General features: G+C 37.4%; 1 protein-coding gene across 4 annotated transcripts in view; it reads left to right on the top strand.

Moving 5' to 3' along the window:
* BMP2K (BMP2 inducible kinase) overlaps nucleotides 1–25,581 on the top strand; it is a 126,409-nt gene that overhangs the window by 27,419 nt on the left and 73,409 nt on the right. For all 4 annotated transcript variants that reach the window (XM_047719637.1, XM_047719636.1, XM_047719633.1 and 1 more), the window contains exons 2-3: nucleotides 20,127–20,245; nucleotides 23,568–23,673. In XM_047719637.1, coding sequence (XP_047575593.1) covers nucleotides 20,127–20,245; nucleotides 23,568–23,673 — 225 coding nt within the window. The remainder of the gene's footprint in view (nucleotides 1–20,126; nucleotides 20,246–23,567; nucleotides 23,674–25,581) is intronic.

Consider the following 25,581-nt stretch of genomic DNA (forward strand, 5'->3'; position numbering starts at 1 on the left):
TGATTGCTTGTGCTTTTGGTGTCATGTCTAAAAATATGTTGCCTAATCCAAGGTCACAAAGATTTATATACCCATGTTTTCTTCTTAGAGTTTTATAATTTTAGTTCTTATGTTTAGGTCTTTCATCCATTTTGATTTAGTATTTGCCTATGGTGTGAGCTACAGGTCCAACCTCATTCATTTATGGGAATATCAAGTTGTCCTAGCACCACTTTTAAAAGACTATTCTTTCCTCACTGAATTGTGTTCACTCTTATTGAAAATCAGTCGACCATAAATGTGTGGCTTGCTTCTAGGCCCTCAGTTCTGTTCCATTAACCCGTATGTCGAGCCTTATGCCAGTATCACACTGTCTTGGTTGCCTTAGCTTTGTAGGTAGTTTTGAACTTGGGAAATAGGAGTCCTCCAAGTTTGTTATTTTCAAGATTTGTTTTAATTAGCTGTTTTGTTTATTAAGTTGTTTTGTTTAGTTTTGGGTCCCTTGCATTTCTATATAAATTTTAAGGTCAGCTTGTGCAGTTCTGAAAAAAAGCGGATCTGATGGGGAGAGTGGAGGCTTATGTTTATTTGTTTTATTTTTAGATGGGGATTTAAGGAGTATTTGAGGAGTATTAACTACCTTAATTTATTATTTCATTCCATGAATGAGGGATGCTTTTCCATATATTCATTTTTTAATGTCTTTCAGTGGTGTTTTGTAGTTTTCAGTATGCAAATCTTTCGTCTCTTTTGTTAAATTTATTACTGTCTTACTATTTTTGATGCTATTGTCAATGGAACTGTTTTCGTAATTTCTTTCTCAGACTGTTCATGCTAGTGTAGAGAAATACAGTTGTTTTTGCAGTAATAAATTTGTATCCCATAACATGCTAAACTTGTTTATTAGCTCTGATAGTTTTTTGTTATGGATTTTTTTAGGCTTTTCTATGTAAAAGATCATGTTATCTACAAATAGAGATAATAATACTTCTAATTCAATTTGAATGGTATTTTACTTATTTTTCTTAACTAAATTACTCTAGTTTAAATCTCCCACACAATATTGAATAGAAGCGGTAAAAGCAAACGTTCTCGTCTTACTTCTGATTGCAAGGGGAAAGCTTTCAGTTGTTCTTCAGTATGTCTGGTTAGCTGTGTGTTTTGGTAGATGCCATTTATCACATTGAGAAAGTTTCTTTCTATCTTAGTTTGTTGAGTGTTATCATGAAATGGCATATTTTTTTCAATTCTTTTCCTGTATTTTTTGAAATGCCCCCCCCCCCTTTTTTTTAAGATTTTATGTTTTTGACAGAAAGACACAGTGAGAGAGGGAACATAAGCAGGGGGAGTGGGAGAGGGAGAAGCAGGCTTCCTGCTGAGCAGGGAGCCCGATGTGGGGCTCCATCCCAGAACCCTGGGATCATGACCTGAGCCAAAAGCAGACATTTAACCACTGAGCCGCCTGGCACCCTGATCATGTAGTGTCTTTATTTTTTAATTAATTAATTTTTTGGGAAAGATTTTATTTATTTGTTTGACAGAGAAAGACACAGCAAGAGAGGGAACACAAGCAGGAGGAGTGGGAGAGCGAGAAGCAGGCTTCCCACCAAGCAGGGAGTCCATTGTGGGGCTCCATCCCAGGACTCTGGGATCATGATCTGAGCCGAAGGCAGATGTTTAATGACTGAGCCACCCAGGCGCCCCATGGTTTCTTTATTAATATGTTTTATTACATGATTGATTTTTGAAGGTTGAACCAACTTTGCATTCTTGGAATAAATCCCACTTGGTCACAATGTATAGGTTTTTTTTTTTGTTGTTGTTGTTGTCTGTTTGTTTTGTTTTTGTTTTAATTAACAGTTTTGGATTTGGTTTGCTAATTTCTTTTTTTTTTTAAAGATTTTATTTATTTATTTGGCAGAGATCACAAGTAGGCAGAGAGGCAGGCAGAGAGAGAGGGGAGCAGGCTCCCTCCGAGCAGAGAGCCCGATGTGAGTCTCGATCCCAGGACCCTGAGATCATGACCTGAGCCGAAGGCAGTGGCTTAACCCACTGAGCCACCCATAAATGTCTTTATAGACCCCGGTTTGCTAATATTTTGATGATGTCCCCATCTGTATGATTAAGGGATATTGATCTGTAACTTCTTTTTTTGTGATATGTTTGTTTGTTTCATAGAATGGATTAAAAAGTGCTACTTCTGTTTTTTGGAAGAGGTATGAAGGATTGATGTTAATTCATCTTTAAACATTTGATACAATTCCCTAGTGAAGCCATATGTTCTTGGGCTATTCTTTGTTGGAAGTTTTTTTTTTTTTTTTTTTTTTTTTTCAGTCACTCAGTCTCTTTATTGGTCTAAATTTTTAATTTCTTCTTGAATTAGGTATTTTGTAATTTTGTAGGGATTTATTGATTTCATCCAGGTTATTTAATTTATTGGCAAAACTTGTTTACCCTGTAATTCTATTTATTTCTTTAATGTTGGTAGAACAATTTTTCCTTATTAGTTTTTCTATTTCCTATTGAGTTTATTTGTACTCTAAGTTTTATTATTTCCTTCCTTCTTTCAGTATAAATTATCTGCTTTTTCTAGTTTTTAATATGGGAAGTTGAGTTTTTGGTTTGAGATCTTTCTTCCTTTTCTTTTTTTTTTTTTAAGATTTTATTTATTTATTTGAGAGAGAGACAGTGAGAGAGAGCATGAGCGAGGAGAAGGTCAGAGAGAGAAGCAGACTCCCCGTGGAGCTGGGAGCCCGATGCAGGACTTGATCCCGGGACTCCAGGATCATGACCTGAGCCGAAGGCAGTCGTCCAACCAACTGAGCCACCCAGGCGTCCCTCTTTCTTCCTTTTCATTGTGGTTATCTGCAACTATAAGTTTCCCTCCAATAACTGCTTTAACTGCATCCCGTAAGTTTTGGTATGATGTTTCTTCATTTTGATTCATCTTGGAAGTATTTTCTCATTTCCTTTGTAATTCTGTCTCTGGTTCATTGGTTTTTTATGAGTATGGTCTTTAACTTCCACATATTTATAAATTCCTCAAATTTCCTTTTTTGATTTCTAATTTCATTTCATTGTTGTTGGAGAACATTCTTTGTATGATTTCAGTTTTTAAAAACATATTGGGACTTGTTTTATGCTCTAACATGCAATCTTTTCTGGAGAATGTTTCATATGTGCTTGATGAATGTGTATTCTGCTGTTGCGGGGAGTGCTCTACAGATGTCTTCTGGGGCTAGTTGGTTAGTACTGCTCAAGGCTGCTTTTCTTGTTGACCTTCTGCCTACTTGTTCTATCCATTATTGAAACTGGGGTATTTAATTCTCCAACTATCATTGTTTAATCGTCTGTTTCTCTCTTCAGTTCAGTCAGTTTTTGCTTCATGTATTTAGGGCTTTTTTGAAGTGTTTATGTGTTTGTAATTGTTATAGGTTATTGATTGATTGACCTTTTCATTATTATAAGGATGCTTTTCCTTGTTTTTAGTAATTACATTTGTCATAAAGCCTCATTTATCTAATACTAGTTTAGTCATTCTGGCTCTTTCTTTGGTTGCTATTTATATGTTGTATAGTTTACCATCCTTTAGCTTTCATCTCTCTTAAAAAAATAATTTCTGACTCTTTATTGATACTCTTTACTTGGTGAGGCATCATTTTCATACATTTGTTCTTTAGACGTGGTTTTTTGTTAGTTCTCTGAACATATTTGTAGTAGCTGATTCATAGTTTTTGTCTGGTGTGTCCAACATCTGGGTTTCCTCAGAAGCAATTTCTCTTGACTGCTTCCCCCTACCCCCAAATGGGCCATATTTACTATTTTCATGACTCATAATTTTCTGGCGAAAAGTGGACATTTTAAATAGCTTATTGAAGTGACTCTGGAAATCAGATTCTTCCACTCTCCAGAATTTTGTTTTTGCTATTTGTTTAGTGACTTTCCTGTACTGATTCTGTAAAGTCTGAATTTTTTATGGGCAGCCACTCGAGTCTTTTCTCAGTTCGGTTAGTGGTCAGCTCATGATAGGACAGGTCTTTCCTGAAAGCCCCGCAGCCGGCACGTGTTCCAGCTGTAGCTGAGGGGCCCTTTCTGTGTGTGGTGTGAGTTCAGTGCTGTGGGTTCCAGCTTCGCTTTAGCCTTTACTTTTTTTTTTTTTTTTTAAGATTTTATTTATTTATTTGACAGACAGAGATCACAGGTAGGCAGAGAGGCAGGCAGAGAGAGGAAGGGAAGCAGGCTCCCTGCTGAGCAGAGAGCCCAATGTGGGGCTCGATGGATCCCAGGACCCTGGGATCATGACCTGAGCCGAAGGCAGAGGCTTTAACCACTGAGCCACCCAGGTGCCCCGCTTTAGCCTTTACTTTTTCTTGCTCAGAGTCTCAGTGTCACCCAGGGGTGAGAGGCCGGGGCCTTCTCATCTTGCCTGGGCATACATTCATCCCTTCGCATGCAGACGGCCTTCTTTTTTTTTTTTTTTTTTTTTTTAAAGATTTTATTTATTTATTTGACAGAGAGAAATCACAAGCAGAGAGGCAGGCAGAGAGAGGGGGAAGCAGGCTCCCCGCTGAGCAGAAAGCCCGATGCGGGGCTCGAACCCAGGACCTGGGATCATGACCTGAGCCGAAGGCAGCGGCTTAACCCACTGAGCCACCCAGGTGCCCCTGCAGACGGCCTTCTAAAGATCCCCGGGAATGTGTTGGAGCTTTCCAGCGCCCCATATAGATACTTCATTTCCAGTTTTCCCCCGTGTTTTTAGTTGGCCTCTCATTATCCTGACTCGGCTGGCCGTCCAGGACCGCCGCAGGGTTGTGTGGTTAGTTGCTGCTGATTGTTTTCAACACAAGTTCTGGTGATCGTGACTTTTGCACATCGAATCTGAGTCAGGTCAAATACAGACAGACCCAGAGAATGGAGCTTTTCCAGGGAGCTGCCTGACAGGTCTTGTGTTTTTTTGGTGAGGCCAAGCCTGTTTTGTTGATGCCGGTGTCTGCTGGTTTTGCAGTAACTGCTGTTGTAAGCTGTATTTTTTCAAGACTGCCATGGAGCTGGGAGAGAATGATAGGAACAGGACAAGTTAAAATGTCGCAAAGCTCACTGTTTTTTACTGAGATTCACTTTGTTTTGGATAAAAGCTTCTCAAATTGTTGCAAACTTTTGGGTAGTTTCAGAGTTGTGAAAAAATTGATTTTTTAAAAAAAGTTTTTTTTTTCCCCCTTAGGAATGAGATCATAAGTGGGGGGAGGGGCAAAGGAAGAAGGAGAGAGAGAGAGAGCGAGAGCGAGAGAGAGAGAGAAGCAGACTCCCTGCCAAGTGTGGAGCTGGATGGGGCTCAACACAGGGCTCTGTCCTAGCACCCTGAGACCATGACCAGCTGAGCCATCCAGCTTCCCTGCGTTCACCTTTTTGGTAAATACGCAAATAAATAAGTGTTGTTTTGCCAGGTGATCTCTATCAAGAAGCTCAGTTTTGTCCATTGACAAAGACATTTCTTTTAACACATTTTAGAAGTCATTTAAGAAATTTCAATACCATCTTATAAAATACACAGCTTTATTGATCTGTTGTATCGATTTCCATATACTTTTTTTTTCTTTCTCCAAAAACCTTTGAAACCCATCAAAAACCTTGTTTTCTCTCTTCATTTAATTGACTTGTTTAGGGATAACTTATAAGTGTTTTTGAAATTTTGTCCAGTCTCAAAAAGAGGGAAATTTCCCATGTTGTAGTTACTGAAAAGAATTTATGATGGTCTTTGCAGTCTGTTTCAAACAGAACTGTTAGGGAACTATGTTAAATTATGGCAATGCTGTGAAAAATCCATGTTGGTAATTTTGGTGACAGCATTCATATCTGAATGTCTGGGCATATAATATCTATAATATCTATGCAAATAATTCCTTTTGCTTAATATTCTAAAATGGATCCCAAAGTGATATTAAGGATTATAGGAAACTCTCTATGGTATTGGCCTACTTTATCTTACTGTTACCTAATACCCCAAACACAGGAGTATCATTGATGGTTTCTGAGTTTCTACCTTGGAAGCATTTTATATACATAGTTCTCAGTTAATAAGGAATTCATGATATTTACATTCCTATAGAAATAATCTCGTAAATGTTGGCTGGCTTCCAAGGGCTGATCCAAAGGCTAATGTAATTGATGCTTTAGGATTCTGAGCTGTAAACAGAAGGAACCCATCTCAAGTTAGTTTACCAAAAGGGAGTTTTACTGGTTGAAAGAAACTTGGTGTCCTGAATTCAGCTGTACCTGAAGACAATGAGATTATTTTGTTTATAGTATATTATGTTTTGGTTATATTAGCATTTTTGTAATGCCTACACAAAATGTCATCCCTTGTAATGTTATTTGCCTAGTCATTTGCATTTTGATAGAAATACAGGTTTCTATATCTTCACTAATTTCGTTATGGTAGAATTTTATAAATAAAATCATGAGGCAAAAAATATGCTCTTGATATATGAATATGGTGGTAATATTTTACTAATCTCCACATCCAACAAGAGCATATAAAAAGATCATAAAAGATGATTGATTTTAGAACATCCTTGCTAACAGATATAGTGATGCTTTACTATTAAGTAACTTTTTTTTTTTGGATACAGGAACACAGCTGTTTTCATTGTGTCTATAAATGATGATAATAAAGAAGATATCTCTTGCTTTGGTCTCTTCTCTGGACTTTATACTTGAAAATCTAATTGTCACTTCCATGTCTCCAACTGAATGTCCAGTAGGCATCTGTGACGTAATGTGTCCACACTGCACTCTTGATATTTTGCCCCAGACTTTTGCTGTTTGTCAAGAACTATTCAGAGTTCGAGATTTTACCCTCCTTGTAATCTGACAGGTTAGCCTGCCATAGTTACAGGGATGCTATCAGAAGACACGAGACGAAGGATTTTATTACAGCAATAGCTGTAACCAGAGTATCAGTGTTTGTCCCGGTTTCCAGAGCCTTAGTTCTAACCACAGGACTGTGGAAAAGGTCCCAGGTGATGCCTGTGCATACGGTGGATTGTATTACAGGAGAGGATGCCTGAGTTAAGGGAACTGGAATCTTTTATGATGTGTATTAAGTCTGTCCCAGAGAAGATTGGGGGGGGGCATTATTATCTTTATTATGCTAGGCAGTAAACTAAACTGCCCTTTGCTCCAGAGGAATATATAGTCTGTGTCTTCTAAAGCTGTCACTACGCAATCTTGAAAAGATAGTCCAAAACAAAGGTAGTTAGTGCCTCTGCTGACAAAATAAGTAGAAATGAGAAACCCATGTTGCATTGTTTGCCACTACAGTCTTCTCTGTCTCAATTAATGGTGATTTCATCCTTCTGACTCCTCGGTCCAGAAATCTTGGAGACATTTTTAACTCCTCTTTTTCTCTTATATCTCACATCCAGTCTGTCAAGAATTCTCGTCCAGTCTACCCTCAAAATATATATAGAATTTTTTCATTTCTCACTCTTCCCGTTACCTTTTTCAATACCACTATCATTTTTTGACAGTTATTGTGGTAGCCTACTACCTGGCTTTCCTACTTCTAATCTTATCTTCACTCTAATCCCTAAAGAGTAGCCAGAGTGGTAGTATTAAAATATAAGAGTTCAGTCATGTCACTCGTCTACTTAGAACTCTCCAGTGGCCTCTGATTTTACTTGGAATGAAAGCCAACATCTTTACTCTCATCCATACATAAGACCCTACATGGTCTGGATCCCTTTTATGTCTTTGAAATCTTTTTTATTTGTTTTTTTGCTTTTGTTATCTCTTCCTTGTTTGTTTGGCTTTAGGCTTTCTGGTCCCTTTGCTGTTCTCCAAATGTATCAGCCAGGCTCCCCGTCTTAGGACCTTTGCACACCCGATTTTCTCTACCTGGAATGTACCTGTCCCAAAAGTGGGACAAGTGGGCTCATTGCCTCACTTTCCATCTTTACTCAGAAGTCACTCCAGACCATCCCCATGCATCTGGATTAAACATTTCAATTTCATGCCAACCCAGGTTTCCAGTCTGCTGTCCATTTCAACTTAATTTTCTTCTCAGGATGTAGCACTATCTCCTATATAGTGTATATTTTATTTATTTTGTTTCAGTCCCTCTAGAAGTAAGCTCACAAAGGGCAAGAGGGTTTCTCTGGATTTTTGTACCTAGTACAGTACTTAGCACCTTGTGAGCAGTTAATATAAATTGTTGAACGAATGCGTGATTTACATGGTGCAGAAGTGAAGTCCTGTTTTCAGAATTTATGTTGTACATTAGAAGTGTAGTGAACAACAAAGGAAAATGATTTATCAGATTCATTGCTTTTTATTCACAGAAGATCAATGTAGTCATTGTAACTTACCAGTTAGAATTACTTTTGGCAGAACCATTTTCTTAATGTTAAGTCGCGCGCTTAAATATTTGAGTGCCAGACAAGGTGGCACTCAAACATGGATGAAACTGTGATAAGAAAGGTGTTTTTGTGGAATTTACATCCAGTTGAGGAGACAGGCATTGGATGAGTATAACAAGTGTAAATACTGCAGCGGGTAAGTTTTTGGAAGTTCCTGTTGTAGGGGTTGCAGACTGCGATGCTGCCCAGGCCGGGCAGGCCTGTGGGAGTGAAGTGGGCCAGTGAACGCGTTGACATGGTGGCGAGCAGAGAGCGTGCACACGCCCTGCGCAGCACACACGCTGTGTGAGGGAACACCGGCTGACAGCTTCATGTGAGTGAGGTCGTATAGGAATGAGGACCCACTGTTTCCTTATTTCCAAGTTTTTTAAGAGAAGTTGAAAATGTAGGTTTTCATCTGAAATATCTGCTAAGGCACTGAGCAGTCCAGTCAAACATGGTTTTGACCTGCGTCGTCTTTACGAGAAATACTGCCTGTTACCTACGTTTCTATCAAGAAGAAACCCTGGGAGTGGGGAAGGCATGTTTTCTCTTGGTTATCCGTTTTTCTTTTGTTCCTCCTGTGTTTTAATGTTTTTCCTAGGTCCTCCCATTTGTAATTATATAGTAGACTTTTCTTCTGACACAACTAACACGGACAGATGTGGATGTAAAAATCATTAGAAGGCGAGATTTATGGGGGAGGGAGGAAGACTCAGTTTTGTGTTATTGGACTAACTGCTTACCTTCTAAGTTTGACTTTATTCCTCATCTGGACAACAGGAATGTCAGTTAAACTGCCTCACGATGTTGTGAGTGGTAAATGAGGTAATGCACTTGGCAGTTCTCTGTACGTCGTGAGGGCTGTGTGAATGCTGTGCGCTTGCCTGTTCTTCTCTAACTCCTCTTATTTCTGCCTCGTCAGATGTCCCCGACTCATTCTTTCATTGCCTTGTACTAGATAGCACTTACTGACATGAGTACTTCAGCAAAAATTTAAGTTAGTAATCCTCTTTAGGAGTATTTTCACTTTTAAAGGAAACTTCTGAAGTCATTGCCTGACTTAAAGTGATGAAACTCTGACGTGTCACAGGCCAGTGGGCATTGGGTAGGAGGATCATTCTTCTGACTCAAATCTCACAGCAAAATAAGTGTCTGTTCCACTTATCTTGAAGATTGTTTTCAAATGACATTGTTTTCTTTGGCAATGGTTAAAACCAGAAGTTGCCGACAGCTTGGTATTTCCTCTGTCTTGTTGATTTGCATGATGTATGATGATATACCCGCTACAGAAAGACCACATGTAATTTCATCCTTCCATCTTTTTTCTTCCATTCCCTAGGAAAACAAACTTGATAGGAGTAAATACTTCTAAAGCCCAGTCTTTCATAAACATGAAGTGCTTGTGTGTGTCAGGATGTCGGAGCTGTAGGTATCTAGGATACCGTAAACATTTTCTGTGGCAAGAGACTTACGGTGCCTTTGGGGAAGTTGGAGTCTGTGTAATCAGCGGCAGTGTCTTTCTTGTAAAAGAATAATTCTCAGTGGTGGTGGTGTGGTTGTTGGATGACAAGGGAGAGAGGAATTACCTGGGGAAAAACATCTGGCATTTCTTGTTTCTTCCAACTTTGTCATGAAAAATTTACAATAATATGAAAACTTGAAGGAATAGTATAACGAATAACCATGTTGTTCTTCATCTACATTCAACTACCAGTAACATTTTATCGTATTTTCTTTATAAATTTTTGAAGACACTTGGATAATTTTGAATAATGGCTGTGTATTAGGAGACCTATTGTTCATTTTCTTAGGTGGGAGAGAGGTACTGTGGTTAAGGAGGAAAATGTATACATTTTAAGAACATATATGTGTTTAAATACCAATTAAGTACTAGTAAGTAAAATGATAGTCTACCTGTTACTTCCTTCAGACAGTTCACCACCAACAAAAAGGTTTTATGGTTTCTTTCACCAATAAAAATGTTTTATGGTCTCTTTCAAAAACTAGAATTTAATCAAGGATTACATAATGCATTTGATTGTTATCTCTTTTTAAATCTAGAATAGGGACGCCTTGGTGGCTCAGTTGGTTAAATGTTTGCCTTCAACTCAGGTCATGATCCCAGGGTCCTGGGGTTGAGCCCGCATCAGGCTCCCTGCTGGGTGGGGAGTCTGTTCTCCCTACCCCCCACCGTCACTCCCCCTACATGTGTTCTCCCTCTCTTTTCTCTCAAGTAAATAAATAAATCTTTAAAAAAAATGCAGAATAACCCTACACCCCTCATTTTTTTACTCTACCCGTGGAACACTGTGTAAGACACCTAGCCAGAGTCAGTATCTTGGACTTTGGTGGTTTCTCTGTGTTACCACTTTCCTTATTCTTCTAGCCTCTGTTTCATGTACGCTGGAGTTGGGCCTTAAGATTTATCAGGTGAAAGGTTTTTAACTAAATTACTTTGTAGGTAATCAGGAAGCATGTAATGTCAATATTAATGCAATATTAATGACTCCCAGATTTCTCCCTTACAAGGGAATTTTTTCCTTGTGATACTTTGGCATCATGGGAATATCCTATTTCTCATCACACTTCATCTTGAATTTTGGGCATACATTGATGATCCTTACTGAATCAGTTTCTTAGTGTTGTACTTCTCAATTTTTTTTTTTTTTTATGTACTTCTCAATTTTGATACCTTTTCTTCCCAACGCCATTGGCAGTGTCTATCACTTTTTGGGAATGAGTAGTGTCTTCCAATGTGTTGGGCAAGAAAGTAGGCTGAGAACCATGGTTATAAGAAACATTTAGTGGTAATTCTTTATTTATATAACCTCTGCCAACTTGGATTTTCAGTTCTCTGGAAAGAAGGTGCTAATTAGGAGCTAAGAGACATTCGCTGAATGTAAATTATATTGATGAAATTAATTTCTTACAGTGACTACAAAACTTGTCCGGTTTTGTTAAAGTGTATCTTAGCTTTATAGAAGCATTTAAAAAATACCTCATTTTTTTTTCATTTCAGAAGAGTTTGGTTACTTCAAAAGTGATTGAACTGTTATGTTATGAACACATTTTGATTATTTTGCATCTATTATTGTGTGAAATCGCCATCAAGTTGCTTAATACCTAATGGGAGAGGCAGATTGATGAACAAAAGATGAACTCTGCTCTGTGGTATGGACCGGAAGCTGGGAGAGTTTGAAAGCAGTGCAGTATAACTTGTAGGGATGTCTCATTGTATAAACAAAGAAGTATTTACTAAGTACTTAGTTTAGTATTGTATGTCTCCAGAATATCTGATGTTGACCTCTAGACCTCTAGACCAAATCCATTTTGAATTATCATTAGGTTTAAAAGTTTTTTTGATTGTTGCTTGATATGGCATACTTCTCATCTTCCCAAGTAGAAGATAAAATACATCCATAACTACTACTTTTAGGTAAGCAGTTGCATTCTGCCTGCGGTTCTCTGACAATAACTGGGCACCCATCAATTCAGTTCTGACACTACTGGACTCAACCCACGCCTTAAAGGGCTCAGTCTCAGATGATTGCCCCTATTTCAGATGCCTGGGGCCCTCAGCATTTCTGGTGACTTTCTTGACAGCAAATTTGGGGTTTCCCATGATTCCTCTGCAGGTTTGATAATTTGCTAGAATGACTCAGAATTTAAGAACGTGCTCTACTCACAATTACCATTTTATTACGAAGGCTACAGTGAACAGCTGGGCTGAACAGGTGCATGAGGCAGGGGTATAAGGAATGGAAGGGCCTCGAGCGCAGGGGCTTCTGTCCACATGGGGGCAGGGTGGGCCGCTCTGCGGGTGTGAGTGTGTTCACCAACCAGGAAGTTCTCGGGGTCTTGTTATTGGAATTTTTATTGAGGCCACTTTACATAGGCACAATTGATTAAATCATTGACCATGTGATTGCACTCAGTCTCTTAAACCCTCTCTTCTCCTCAGAGGTTGGCAGGTGGAAGGGAAGTAGAGGCAGGAGGCTGAAAAGTTCCTACTCCAGCCATGTAGTAGGTCTTTCTGGGGCGTCTCCAGCCCGAAGCTAGAAAAACGCTAAAACTGGTAAAATGATGCCATCCATATATAATATGCTTATTTAAAAGTAGTATGAGCTTAATTGTGCTTACACATTCACTCTCTGCTTGTGAGACGGCCAGATAAGGGTATAGGGCCAAATCCACCCTGAACTAAAGCAAATGTGCAACCATTCAAAAAGATTTTTTCTTTATCCTGAACCTTCTGAAGTTTCTTTTTTTTTTTTTTTAAAGATTTTAATTTATTTATTTGACAGACAGAGATCACAAGTAGGCAGAGAGGCAGGCAGAGAGAGAGAGGAAGGGAAGCAGGCTCCCTGACGAGCAGAGAGCCCGATGCGGGGCTCGATCCCAGGACCCTGGGATCATGACCTGAGCCGAAGGCAGCGGCTTTAACCCAGTGAGCCACCCAGGCGCCCCCTTCTGAAGTTTCTTGATGATTAGTCTTGATATGGTGTTTTTTGTTTTTGTTTTTGTTCACCATGCTTGGTATTTGCTGGGTTAGTGCTTTTTTTTAAATATTTAAACTTTAATTAAATTTTAATTTTAAAACTTCCAGTATAATGAACACGCATGGTTACATTTGTTTCAGGTGTACAATATATTTTGGTACCTCACTCAGTGTTCATGATAAGTGTACCCTTTCTCCCCTTCACCTTTTTCACCTGTCCCCCCCACTTCCCCTCTGGTGGCCGTCAGCTTGTTGCCGATATTGAGTTCATTTGTTTGTCTCTTTTTTCTTTGTTTGTTTTTGTTTTTTAAATTCCACATATGAGTGAAATGATGGTATTTGTCTTTGACTTAATCACTTAGCATTATACCCTCTAGATCCATCCATGTTGTTGCAAATGGCATGGTTTCATTCATTTTTATAACAAATGTTCCATTGTGTGTGTGTGTATATATATAGGATATATTCTATATATGTATATATATGGTTAGCTTTTTACTTACAGAAACCCATGCACATCAAGTTTGGAATATATGTGTGCGTATTATATCTTCGATATACTTTTCTTCTTATAAAGAAGAAATATTAAGAAAGAAGAAAGAAAGAAGAAAGAATAAATATTATTCTTAATTATTTATTTCTTCTTTATTTTCTCTTTCTGGAACTTCTGTTACTGTGATAGTAGATCTGTTACACTGGTCCTTTTATGTTCCTGTCTTATGTTTCTTTCTTATTTCTTTTGTCTGGAAAATTTCTGGAAATTTTCCTTAATTTTATCTTCTAGCTTTCTGTTGAAGTTTTCCCCTTTTGATCTCTTAGTTTTAATTTGCAAAAATCATTCCTCATTCTCTGAATATCCCTTTTATAGGACCCTGCTCTTATTTCATGACTACAGTATTTTCCTTCCACTCTGAATATGTTTATAGGTTCATTGGATGATTTCTTTAGATCCTAGCATCTGTTCAGAGTTCCTTTTTTCCTGTTTGCTTGTTTTCATCTCTTCATGTTGGAGTCTTTCTGTGTCTGATGAACCTTTGATGTCTGGTTTTTGTTTTTGTCTTTTTTATTTTTTGAGTGAGGTTCTTTAAAGTGATGATTGGAAGGGCTTTGTGTAAATTGTAAGGGTTTCTTAATTCAGGGCTTCACCTCAATGTCATGAATCAGAAAGCCACTCTGTTTACCTTCTGTGACTCCCAAATTTCCGTATCTGTATTTTTTTAATCCGGTTTCCAAGAAGAGAACTTCTTTGTTACGACTAGGATGCACTTAATGTCTGTCTGGTGCTTGTCGCTGAGCAGTGGTCTCAGACTGAGGTGGAGATTCTCTTTTCAGTGTGTAGACTTTTATTTAATTTTCCTGTTTTTAGGACTACACCTTTCCCTCCGCTTCTGTCCGCATGCCTACAAATGGTGCCTGGTGTCCCAGATGACTGCTGGTTGAACTCATCTTTCCTGGAGCGGGAGGGCGGTGTTGGCTTGGCCGTGAGGAATGGGGTGGGGAATCTAGAGGTCTGATGCTTTTATGAAGACTTTAATCCAGTCTTCCTATTTCCTCATTGTTATCCCCGCATTCACAGGGCCCCCCATAATTCTGTAGTTTTTTAGTTTTTCAGGTTTATGTCATTAGACTAGGCTTGCTTCGTGCTCATCCTTGCTCCCTCTCCCTCCCAATCAAATGCTTGATGTGGTCTTTCTCTGTTCTGTTTAGTCCTATACCATGTGTCCCTAAGTTCTTCCAAAGTTTTGTTGACATGTCTTGTCTCTTTCATTCTCTTTGACCTTATGGATTTAAGGCTTTAAAAATCCTTTTATTTTTGTTATGGAGGAGTACAGTGGTAAATGCTACCGCTGAGATCACAATATGTTTATTGGAAATCTCGGCTTTGTGTGACTTCTTTTGTATGCCGCTTTTACTGTATAGTGGTGGAAAGTACCTTTCCTTTATCTGTTTTAAGTTGATGAGTTCTTTTCTCATTCATTTAAAAGAAATGTTCTACATTATTTCTCTAAAAATTTCCAAAAACACGCACACCCCATACAACATCCAACACAACAATGACATATAAAGAAAAAATTAGGGGTGCTTGGGTGGCTCAGTTGGTTGAGCATCTGCCTTTGGCTCAGGTTATGATCCCAGAGCCCTGGGATTGTGGGTGGCTCAGTTGGTTGAGCATCTGCCTTTGGCTCAGGTTATGATCCCAGAGCCCTGGGATTGAGCCTCGCATCAGACTCCCTGCTTCTCCCTCTCCCCCCGCTGCTTCCTCTGCTTGTGCTGTCTTACTCTTTTTCTCTGTCAAATAAATAAAATCTTTAAAAAAAAGAAAAAAGAAAAAAATTAAGTTCCTCTTCCCCCATTATATGATTCTGAAATCAAGCTTTGGTGTGTGTCTTTGATCAATACCAAATGGAGCCAAGTGGTAGACCAAATAGGCATACCTTTGTGTGTCAGGAGAATTCTATAATGCTCTCCTATGATGGAAGGAAAGAGATGACCCTTTAGAAAAAGAGACCAGTGATAGGAAGGCAAGTCATGGAAGAGCGGATATAAGTGACTGGCAAAAAGAGGCAAAGAGGCTCAGTTTCACTGGTAATGAGAAGAATGAAAGATAGAAATAACAGTGCCACAAGTCTTTCCCATCAGATTGGCAGAATTTTAAGTGCTCTGGTGAGCGTGTGAGAAAACGGACTCATGTTGCTGGTGAAAGTTGCTACAGCCTTTCAGGGTTTAACCTGGCAGTATTGAATCTGCAGTGTATTTTTCCTTTGGGGGACTTACCTTGGAAATCTATGCCACCGGAACGAAAGTGCTAGTCTTTAAGAATGATTGTACGAGGGTGTTTGATGCAACATTTATTGTCCGTAATAGCAAGAGACAGATAAAACACCAGACTAATCTGAATGACCATCACTTTGGAGATGATCAAATTATGGTATTTACATGGTATAGCATACTCTGCAACTGTTAAAATGGGGGAGGGATAGTGTGGCTGGGTTATGGACATTGGGGAGGGTCTGTGCCATGGTGAGTGCTGTGAAGTGTGTAAACCTGATGATTCACAGACCTGTACCCCTGAAACATAATACATTATATGTTAATTAAAAATAATTTTAGGGCTGCCTGGGTGGCTCAGTGGGTTAAGCCTCTGCCTTCAGCTCGGGTCATGATCTCAGGGTCCTGGGATCGAGTCCCGTATCCGGCTCTTTGCTAGGCAGGGAGCCTGCTTCCTCCTCCCCCCCCCCCCCCCCGCCTACTTGTGATCTCTATCTGTGAAATAAAATCTTTAAAAAAAATTTTTTTTTAAATGAAAAAAAAAAAAAAAGAGTTAAGCCTTGTGTCTGCACTACAGTAGTCCCTAGAGATGATGCTAATTTTGTCAAAAGGTGTGGAGGGAGGAGAGGCTAAACCTTATATATGGTTATCTGTGCTTTGTTTTTTATTTTACTTTATTTTTTAAAAACGTTTATTTGAGAGGGAGAGGGAACGTGCGCTCGTGTGGTTGTGGAGGGAAAGGGAGTGAGTCAGGCAGACTCTGGTGCGGCGCCCTGGAGGGGCTTCATCTCGCAACTCTGAGATCACACCCGAGCTGAAACCAAGAGTTGGACGCTTTACCAGCTGTGCCACCCAGGTGCCCTGGCGTCTGTGCTTTAAACCAGACGCTTGTATAAAGATTATCTGATAAAACCTGTGTAAAATACCTTCAAAACAAACTTTATCAGTACAAGGTAATTCGAGGATTTCCTGGGTGGCTGGCATTTGAGATTAAATGGAGGATTGTTCATTTTATCTCAGGTTGACTAGGATATAAAACCAGGTCCCTACTTTCTTGTTTACCTAACCCAGTGGACTACTTAGTAGTGTTCTCAGGATTATTTTGTTACTGATGAATTTCTACTCCTTTGGGTACTCTCTTAGTTGGTAAATTAACATCTGAACCTGAGGAAGTGCCGGGAAGATAAAAAAAGAAACTGGTTCTGTCATTCATGGTTTCTTTTCTTTTTTTTTTCATGTTTTCCTTTTTTTATGTTCTCTTTCTGAACACATTTGAGGAGAGTTACAAATAAATGCACCATCAGTAAATGGAAAGTAAGACAAATGAAAGCATGGAAAAATAATGGCTTTTAATAGGAGGAGTGGTTTATCAGGAAGAAAAGTTAGGCTGTAGACATACATGCCTTACGTTCGTACACAATTACCGAAGGCATCTGGCGTCTCTAGAGCAGGGCTTTCTAAGGCGGTGTGTGGTCAGGTGCAAGCTACATTGTCATTATTTTAATACTGTCAACTGAAACAGATTTAGGTTGGCTTCAAGCTACTCCTTCATTGAAATACGATACTTTTGGTGTTGGGTTGTGGACAAAGGAGATGATATTTGAATTTGGTGACCTGTGCAGTGATTTCATGTGTGAACCGCACGTCTGACCTGGAAACACACTGGGGGAGGCTGATAATCATTGCTTTCAGAATATGCACCCACAATTGGAAAGGAATGCCTATATTATATGATTTATAGATTACAAAAGATTCCAGTAATTTTCCTTCTCGTGTTAAGTTGTTTAAATACACATTATTTCCCATTTTACTCTGTCAGATCAGTATCTGTCATTAGTTTTTTTACTCTTGGGATTTGGGGACACATTTGGAATGCTTTATAATACCCTTATGGCCCCAAATTTGGAATTATAAATATAGCTTTAATTTAACAACTGTGCCTTTGCTTAGAATTGAACAATATATTGAGTTGGACGTAGAAATATATAAAAAGGGGAATTTGTGGTTAACTGCTAGTAATCTTGTGTTATATGTATGTGGTGAGTTGAGAATTGGAGTACACAATAATGTAGTCAAAACTCTAGGTAAAAATTCTGAGGGAATGATGAATGATGAACTTGAATGGGATTGGTCGTGAAAGACTTCCCTGAGGAAAAATATGCGTTGAAGAATTTGGTAGGTATGGATTGATGGCAAGCAGATGATACTCCTCTCTTGGATTAGTATAATTCTTAACTAATTACCACTGAATGTGTTCTTCAAGCAAATAATATTAGCTAATTAATAATCAGAAATTGCTGGAAAATATAGTATTTGGAGAAATATAAATAAATTATTCCCTTTCACTCTCAAAGCAGGCACTATTAATGACCAATTTTACCTAGTTTAGGTATAAAGCACAGTTAATGAACATATCTATTTAGAAAACCTAAAGTCTGGTGGGATTTAGATCTAATTTCAACTTAGTGAAATCAGCAAGCTTTAACTTTAAGGAATAGGGGTTTTATGAAGAAAATTAAAAATTTTCCCTTAGTTTCCCTAATTCATAGGCATAAAGTTACTTTGTTTGTGGGTGGTTGAGAATTGAATATATAGGATCCATGACTCCTCTGAGAACTTTATCTCTGGTTCAGTGGATGCTCAGCTAGGGTGTACATCAGAACCAACTGGGAGACTACTGCCCATTCCCCCAGTTAATAACCAGTTTACATTATTATTTATATATAAGAACATATACCTAAGTAGAGTAATGTAAAGTGTAGGGACACACACACACACAGCCTGCTTAGGCTTTCTGACTTGGGTCAGAACTTGGAAATCCATTCAAGATAAATTCATTCTCTCTCTCTCTCTCTCTGTTACCAGCTCAACAGGCAATTCTGATGCTTAGCTTTGTTTGGGAAACGTTGTTCTAGGGGGAAGCTCTAGAAAAATATCTCAGAACAAATTCTGTTTTAATAATTTATCTTGACCTATACTCATACTACCTCCATATATAGACTTAATTTTCATCTTTAAATTTTTAAAAATCAAATAAAAATTTGAATAGTTGAAGTAGTACTTTATTAGTGCTACTCATTTCTTAATGTTTGTATATGAAATTAATGCTAAGTGAACTTCTTTTAAAAAAATTCCCTGCATTGTTAGAGCTTTTACTTCAAGTACCTTTCCCAAATACCATCTTTTTCTTTCCTGGTAATCACCTTGCGAGTTGGATGATTTGATTTTTCCCTACATTGTGTACATGGAAATCCAAATCTACAATGTGGGAGTTTTACAGCTTCTTGGAATTGCTGTTGGGGGGGATATGAAGAGTCTGGATTGAATCCATACTGTTTCTGGAGTGTCTTAGGAACTCTTTTCCCCCTATCATTTATCCCCAATAGTTTACTTTTCCTTTGACTGTTTTGTGTTGAATCAGTGCAGGTGCCTTATCATTGCTCAGGATGCTGTTTTATTAGGGCTATCAAACCGATAAAAGTGACACACCATTTTTTGTTTTAAACTACATTAAACAACATAATATCCTTTGCAGGATGAGCTTTAAAGACTTCAGGTGGAGTCTTTGTGTAGATGTGACAGAAATAATTGTTCTTTAGAATACTGAGCAATGTGTTTCGGATTTGCTTTCACAAATACAGTTAACAGACTGTCCAGATAACTGTGGCATAAATAATGAGGACACTTATATCATGTTAAGACTTGTGGAAGGAGATGGTTCCAGAGTTGTCTAATGCAGTAGCCTAACTATGTCATTGTTCTAGGTCATCTTTGCTCTGATCCATTTGGTCCATCATGGTCCCATCTGGTCCATCCTGACCACAGATAGCTACAGTAGGTCTGAACATCATATTCATATATAACAAAATCCAAAAGCTAGCAGAAGAGCTTGGCCTTCTTCACAAGTCACTCTTTTTTCTGGGTGGACAGTCTTTCCCTGCAATCCCCAGCCAATTTTTCCCTTATGTCCCATAGAAAAATTGTTTGCATATCTAGTCCTAAATCAGATACTGACAAGAGGAAATGAGAGTCATTATCTCCATATAACAGTGTTGGTTCATCCCCTGGAACTGGAGGGGAACCCACCCATCTGATTCTGTTGCTATCTCAGAGAACATCAGTGTTTTGTTATCACAGAGAGGAGGAGGCTAGTGAGTAGACAGTCACTAATATGTGCCAAACTATAGTAATGCAGTTATAGTCACATTTTCCACATGTTACATAAGAGGCAAAATGAAATTTTAGTATTTTAACTTTTAGAAGAGAAGCATGTTTATTTGAGGAGCATGTTATTCTCCATGTGCTACTTTGTGATGGTCATAGGAAGCCAATGTTTTGGCTTTTAATCTAATAAAATAGTTGCTTGCTATTATTTTTGTCTTGTATGTGGTTTATTTCTGAGATTAAGCTCCTCAGTGATACTGCATCATTTTGATAGTAGTTTCTGCTTCTTTGTAATTAACCGGTACTCGTTCTCCTAGGTGGTTTCTCCACGGTTTTCCTGGTGCGGACACATGGTGGAATCCGCCATGCATTGAAACGAATGTATGTGAATAGCATGCCAGACCTCAACATTTGTAAAAGGGAAATTACGATTATGGTAAGTGAAAGTGTAATTCCCTTTGAAAAATTTGCTGTATTTTCTTTTGGTTTTGCACTATAACAGTAGCCAGGTTTTAGGCAAGCTGCTTATTGGTTTATGCACGTCTAGAAAACCTTTGAAGTGCATTCTTTATAGTCCTTCTTAGGGCTAACTGTAGTCAACTCCTCCTTTATCCTCTCTTTCTTATTGTAGTTCAATGGGCAAAGTACTCTGCTTTTTCTTTTTCCCTCTCTTTTTTTAAATACATTTTGATTATGAAATATTTTGAGAATAGAAAAATTAGAGAATTATGTAGTAAGTACCAGTTTATGCACTACCCAACTTAAGAATTAAAATTTTACAGATACAGTTAAAGTCTCTGTATATTCCTTCCTAGCCATATCCTTATGCTGTTCTCATCCAAAAAGAAACTATTGTCTTGAATTTGGGGTTTACCTTCCCCATGGTGTTTAATACATTCCGTGTAATGTGTTTGTCTTCAACAACATTTTGTTTTGCTTTTCATTTTAAAAATCATATTATAAAGTTTACTGTTGTTATTACTTTTTTTGGGGGGGGAGTGTACTCTACAATATATGGAAAGAGAACCTCCAATAAGGGAAATATTCTTTTTAAATGTTAGGAAAAGTAAAAAATATTTTAATAGGTTATTAAAGAAATTTCAGTAACTTGGTTAACTAAAGTTAAAAAAATGTACAAAATAAAAATTTTCTTTTTTTCTAAGTTATCTTATTCTCAGTGCTCTGTATGGCTTCTTGTTTTTCTCCTCTTCCTTCTCCCCTGTTCATCCTTTTCTTACGTCTCCCCTTCCTCCGCCTCTTCTTTTTCCTCCTCCTTCCCCTCTACCTCTCCCTTCTCCCCCCCATCCTTCCCTTGCTTCCTCCACTTCTTTCTCATCCTCTCTTCTCCCCTTTTCTCTACCTTTTCCTCCACCTCATCTTCTTTGTCCTCCTCCTTTTCTTCCTCCCATTCTTCTTCCCCCATTTCCTCCCCCTCTTCTTCTGTCTTCCTTTCCCTCTTCCCATCCTTCTCTGACCATCTCTTCTTTCTTCTCCTCGCCTTCTTCCCCTCTTCCTCCACGTCTTCTTTCTCTTCCTCCTCCCCTTCTTTTCTTCTTCTGCTCTCTTCCTCCTCTCATCTACTGTTTATCAAATGCTAATATATATTTAAAATTTTTGTCTTATTGAAATGAAATTTTTGTTTTATTTATTTATTTATTTATTTATTTATTACAATCAGCTATTTTAGAGCGAATAGTTCAGGCATTTAGTGCATTCATGATGATGTGCAGCCACCACCTCTGCCTAGTTCTGAATCTTTCCATCGCTTCAAAAAAAAAAAAAATCCCCCACCTGGCAAGCAGTTGTTCCCATTCCTACCTTGTTCCAGGCCCTGGCAACCACCCATTGTGTTATGTCTCCATAGATTCACCTATTCTGGGTATTTCATGTAAATGGAGTCATGCAATATATGACCTTTTGTGTTGACTTCTTTCACTTAGCATGTTTTTGAGGTTCATCTGCCTGGTATGTGTGTATCTAACTGTCTATCACAGTTTGTTTATCCATCTTTTGAGGACTTTAAAAAAAAACATTGATGGACATTTGGGCTGTTCCTACTTTTTGGCTGTTGTGAATAGTGCTGCTATGAATATGTGTGTATATATATTTATTTATTTGTTTTCAGTTTTTTGAGTTTGTATTTAGCAGTGGAATTGCTGGGTTATGGTAATTCTGTGTTTAACTTTTAGGAGCCACAGAACTGTTTTCCATAGCAGTTGAACCTTTTATGTTCACACCAGCAGTGTATGGGAATTCTAGTTTTTCCACATCCATGTCAAACACTTGTTAATATCATTGCTACTTTGAGCTGCTTAGAGAGAGATTTCCTATTTTACATCAACATCATTAGCAGCATATAATTTGATCCCTTTCGTTCAGCGATAGGTACACTTATACAACAGGATTTATCTGATTCTGCTTTTATTCTCCCTACTCCCTAGTTAGACTAGAATTGTCTAGGCTTTGAGACTTGGTTTTTAAAAGCATTTTAGAAAAGCTATCAGTCGAAAGGGTGAAGAGATTTACCCCAAGATAATTGGTGTTCTTAGACTAGGTTCTGGAACTTGAGTTTAGACATGGTACTGTGTACCACAATTCTTCCTTTCAATAGAATTTGTGTAATTTTGTTTTTTTGTTTTTGTTTTTGTTTTTCAAAGATTTTATTTTATTTATTTGACAGAGATCACAAGTAGGCAGAGAGGCAGGCAGACGGGGAGGGGAAAGCAGGCTCCCCGCTGAGCAGAGAGCCCGATGTGGAGCTCGATCCCAGGACTCTGGGATCATGACCTGAGCTGAAGGCAGAGGCTTAACCCACTGAGCCACCCAGGCACCCCAAATTTGTGTAATTTTGATATGTAAAATATAGTCATCATCAGTAGCAATAAAACTCAGATTCTCTGCTTTTGAACACAGAATTTAGGGCGATTCGTTCTTTACATCAGTGGTCTTCCAACTCTTTTTGGTGCCCATCTACTGTTATATTTGTGTATTTATGAACCAGTCACATGTACAGCTTCCAAATTACATGGTTAAAATTGGGTTAATTATTAATGATAGTGGATGTAAATTTATTTTAAAAAAGTATTGTTGATAATCGTTTTTTAATTTCCAGACCTACCTAATTAGATGATTTATTTTGAACCTTATTACATGCTGATCATTATCTTTACCAGAAACAAAAGTGTCAGATTTGCCATTTTTTCCTTATTTTCTTGTACTTGTATTATTAGTATTATATTTAACCTGTGGTTTCTTAGTAGAATTTTTTTAGCCACTTGTTTGTTTTGTAGGTTATTTAGTTAAAAGTATATACATTCATAAATCCACTTAACTAAGTACACATAAATTGTAGTATGTTGCAGGAAAACAAATTAGAGTGTAATTGTTAGTTCATAAATATTAGAGCTTAATTAAAAAATATTTTTAGCTAAGAATAAATAAAAGTTCTGGTATTATATTCTTGAGTCCCGAAGGACTATGATGCACACTTTGGGAGACTGTTGGTTTTGAGTGAACCATCTCTTTCTTCCTGATTGAATTTAAAAATTAGTGTTCATTGAATATTTGCCTGTTAGAAAATGGTAGGCACATGTAAGGAAACTTTTCATTGAAACTGTAGAAACCTTTTTGAAATATGTCCGCTTCCATATTTATGCTTAATTTACTTTTTGAAATTCTTTAAATATATTAATTTAGACTTTAAACCATTACTAGTAGAGCTTGAAAATGTATGTTTTTCAATTTTTATTATTTTTCAGAAAGAGCTGTCTGGTCACAAAAATATTGTGAGTTATTTGGACTGTGCTGTTAATTCAATTAGTGATAATGTATGGGAAGTGCTTATCTTAATGGAATATTGTCGAGGTAAGTATTTTTCTGTATTTGTTTTATACTGAAAAAAAAATTTTTTTCCTTAAAATGGTTTACTAGGTGTCTGGTTTCTCCCAGGACAGCTGTTATCTGATCTAGACACTTACTGTAATCCCCAGCTTTAATTATCTAATTAAGGAATGCTATTAAGAAATATTTAAAATCTAGTCATCATTGCTGCAGTGATGATAGGAGCATGTAAATGACAATTAGAAAAATGCTGTTGGTTTAAACAAGAAATCCAGGCAGGTGAAGAGCAGTTATACATCATCCTCCCTATATGTTTCTTTTATACTCCAACAAAGGAGAGCATAATTTATCAATATTAGTGTTGTAAGATTTTCTCCAGCACTCTATCATGTTAATTTTCAATATATATAAAATACAATAAATTTAGTTGCATTTTGATCTATAATATTTATAAACTTACATAGTCTTTGGGGTTCTTTTATAAATATTAGAAGGTTAAAAACTATATTTTATTTGGATATCATGGTATTTCAAAGAAATATTTACTGGTGTAGTATGCCTTAATAATAATTTTAAAACTTTTTAATTTAATATATTTGGAGGGGGCAATTAATTCATTTCCAGTAAACTTGCTTTTTTTTTTTTTCTTTTAAATCAGATGGTATCTGGCAATTTTGGTTGTAGTGAGCCTTGGTTTATATTTAGATTCTCGTAAGACAGTTATGATTTTTAATTATATTAGGAACACTTGTCATTTCCTGAGTGATGGAGGAAGAGGAGGTTGGTGATAGTGATGGAGAAAATACAGTTTCATTTACTGTAGTTTTGTAAGGAGGGAAGGACAGGGGAAAATGAAGTGAATCAGTATTATATCTATTATGTTATACTTGTAAATTATTTCCATATATAATAAAAAAATTAGATTTTTTAATTGTTTTATTTATATTTCATACTGTAAAACATGTGATCTCTTTAAGGAGAAGATATTGATGTTATTTACTGCACTTTCCTGAGTTCTAGCATTTGTGATGCTGTTAGCTGGATAGAGTAGCTCTTGGTTACCTGTAAAGATAGCCCTCAGCTATTTTTTTAAAGATAATTGAATCTGCGAGGAGCAAGATGGCAGAGGAGTAGGAGACCTTAATTTCATCTGGTCCCAGGAATTTAGCTAGATAGTTATCAAACTATTCTAAACACCTACAAACTTAACAGGAGATCAAAGAAGAGAATAGCAGCAATTCTGTGAACAGAAAAGTGACCACTTTGTGGAAGGTAGGATGTGCGGAGAAGTGAATCATTTGACTCACTGCAACAGGCCCCTCCCCCAGAAGATCAGCAGGAACATCCAGCCAAGACCAAGATTACTGATCAATGAGAACTGCAGAGCTCCAGTGCTAGGGGAATATGGCACATAGAATTCATGGCTTTCCCCCCATGATTCTTTAGTCTTTCAAAGTTAAATTTTTAAAAATTTCCTTATTTTTTCTTTTTCTATTTTTTTTTGAAATTTTCCTCTTTCCTATTTTAACCAATATCTTATCAATACCTTTTAAAAAATCTTTTTCAATTTTCATTTTTACAATGATACTCTATCTCTTCATTGTATTTAACCTCATTTTTTGTGTATATGTATATATGTTATATATATAACTTTTTATATAAGTTTATAAATTTTAAAAGAAAAACATATATATATATATATGTTTTTCTTACAAGTTTTTCTTTCTTTAAAATTTTGAGATACAGTTTCTTCTAACAGACCAAAATATACCCTAAATCTAGTGTATGGCTTTGTTCTACTCTCCTGCCTGATCACATTCTTTCCCTTTCCTTTTTTCTTTTTTTTCTTTCTTTTTTCTACCAACTTCTTATCAATTCTTTTTAAAAATCTTTTTAAATTTTCATCTTTACAGTCATATTCCATCCCTTCAT

Source organism: Lutra lutra, chromosome 2 (assembly GCF_902655055.1).
Source record: "Lutra lutra chromosome 2, mLutLut1.2, whole genome shotgun sequence".
NCBI lineage: Eukaryota > Metazoa > Chordata > Mammalia > Carnivora > Mustelidae > Lutra > Lutra lutra.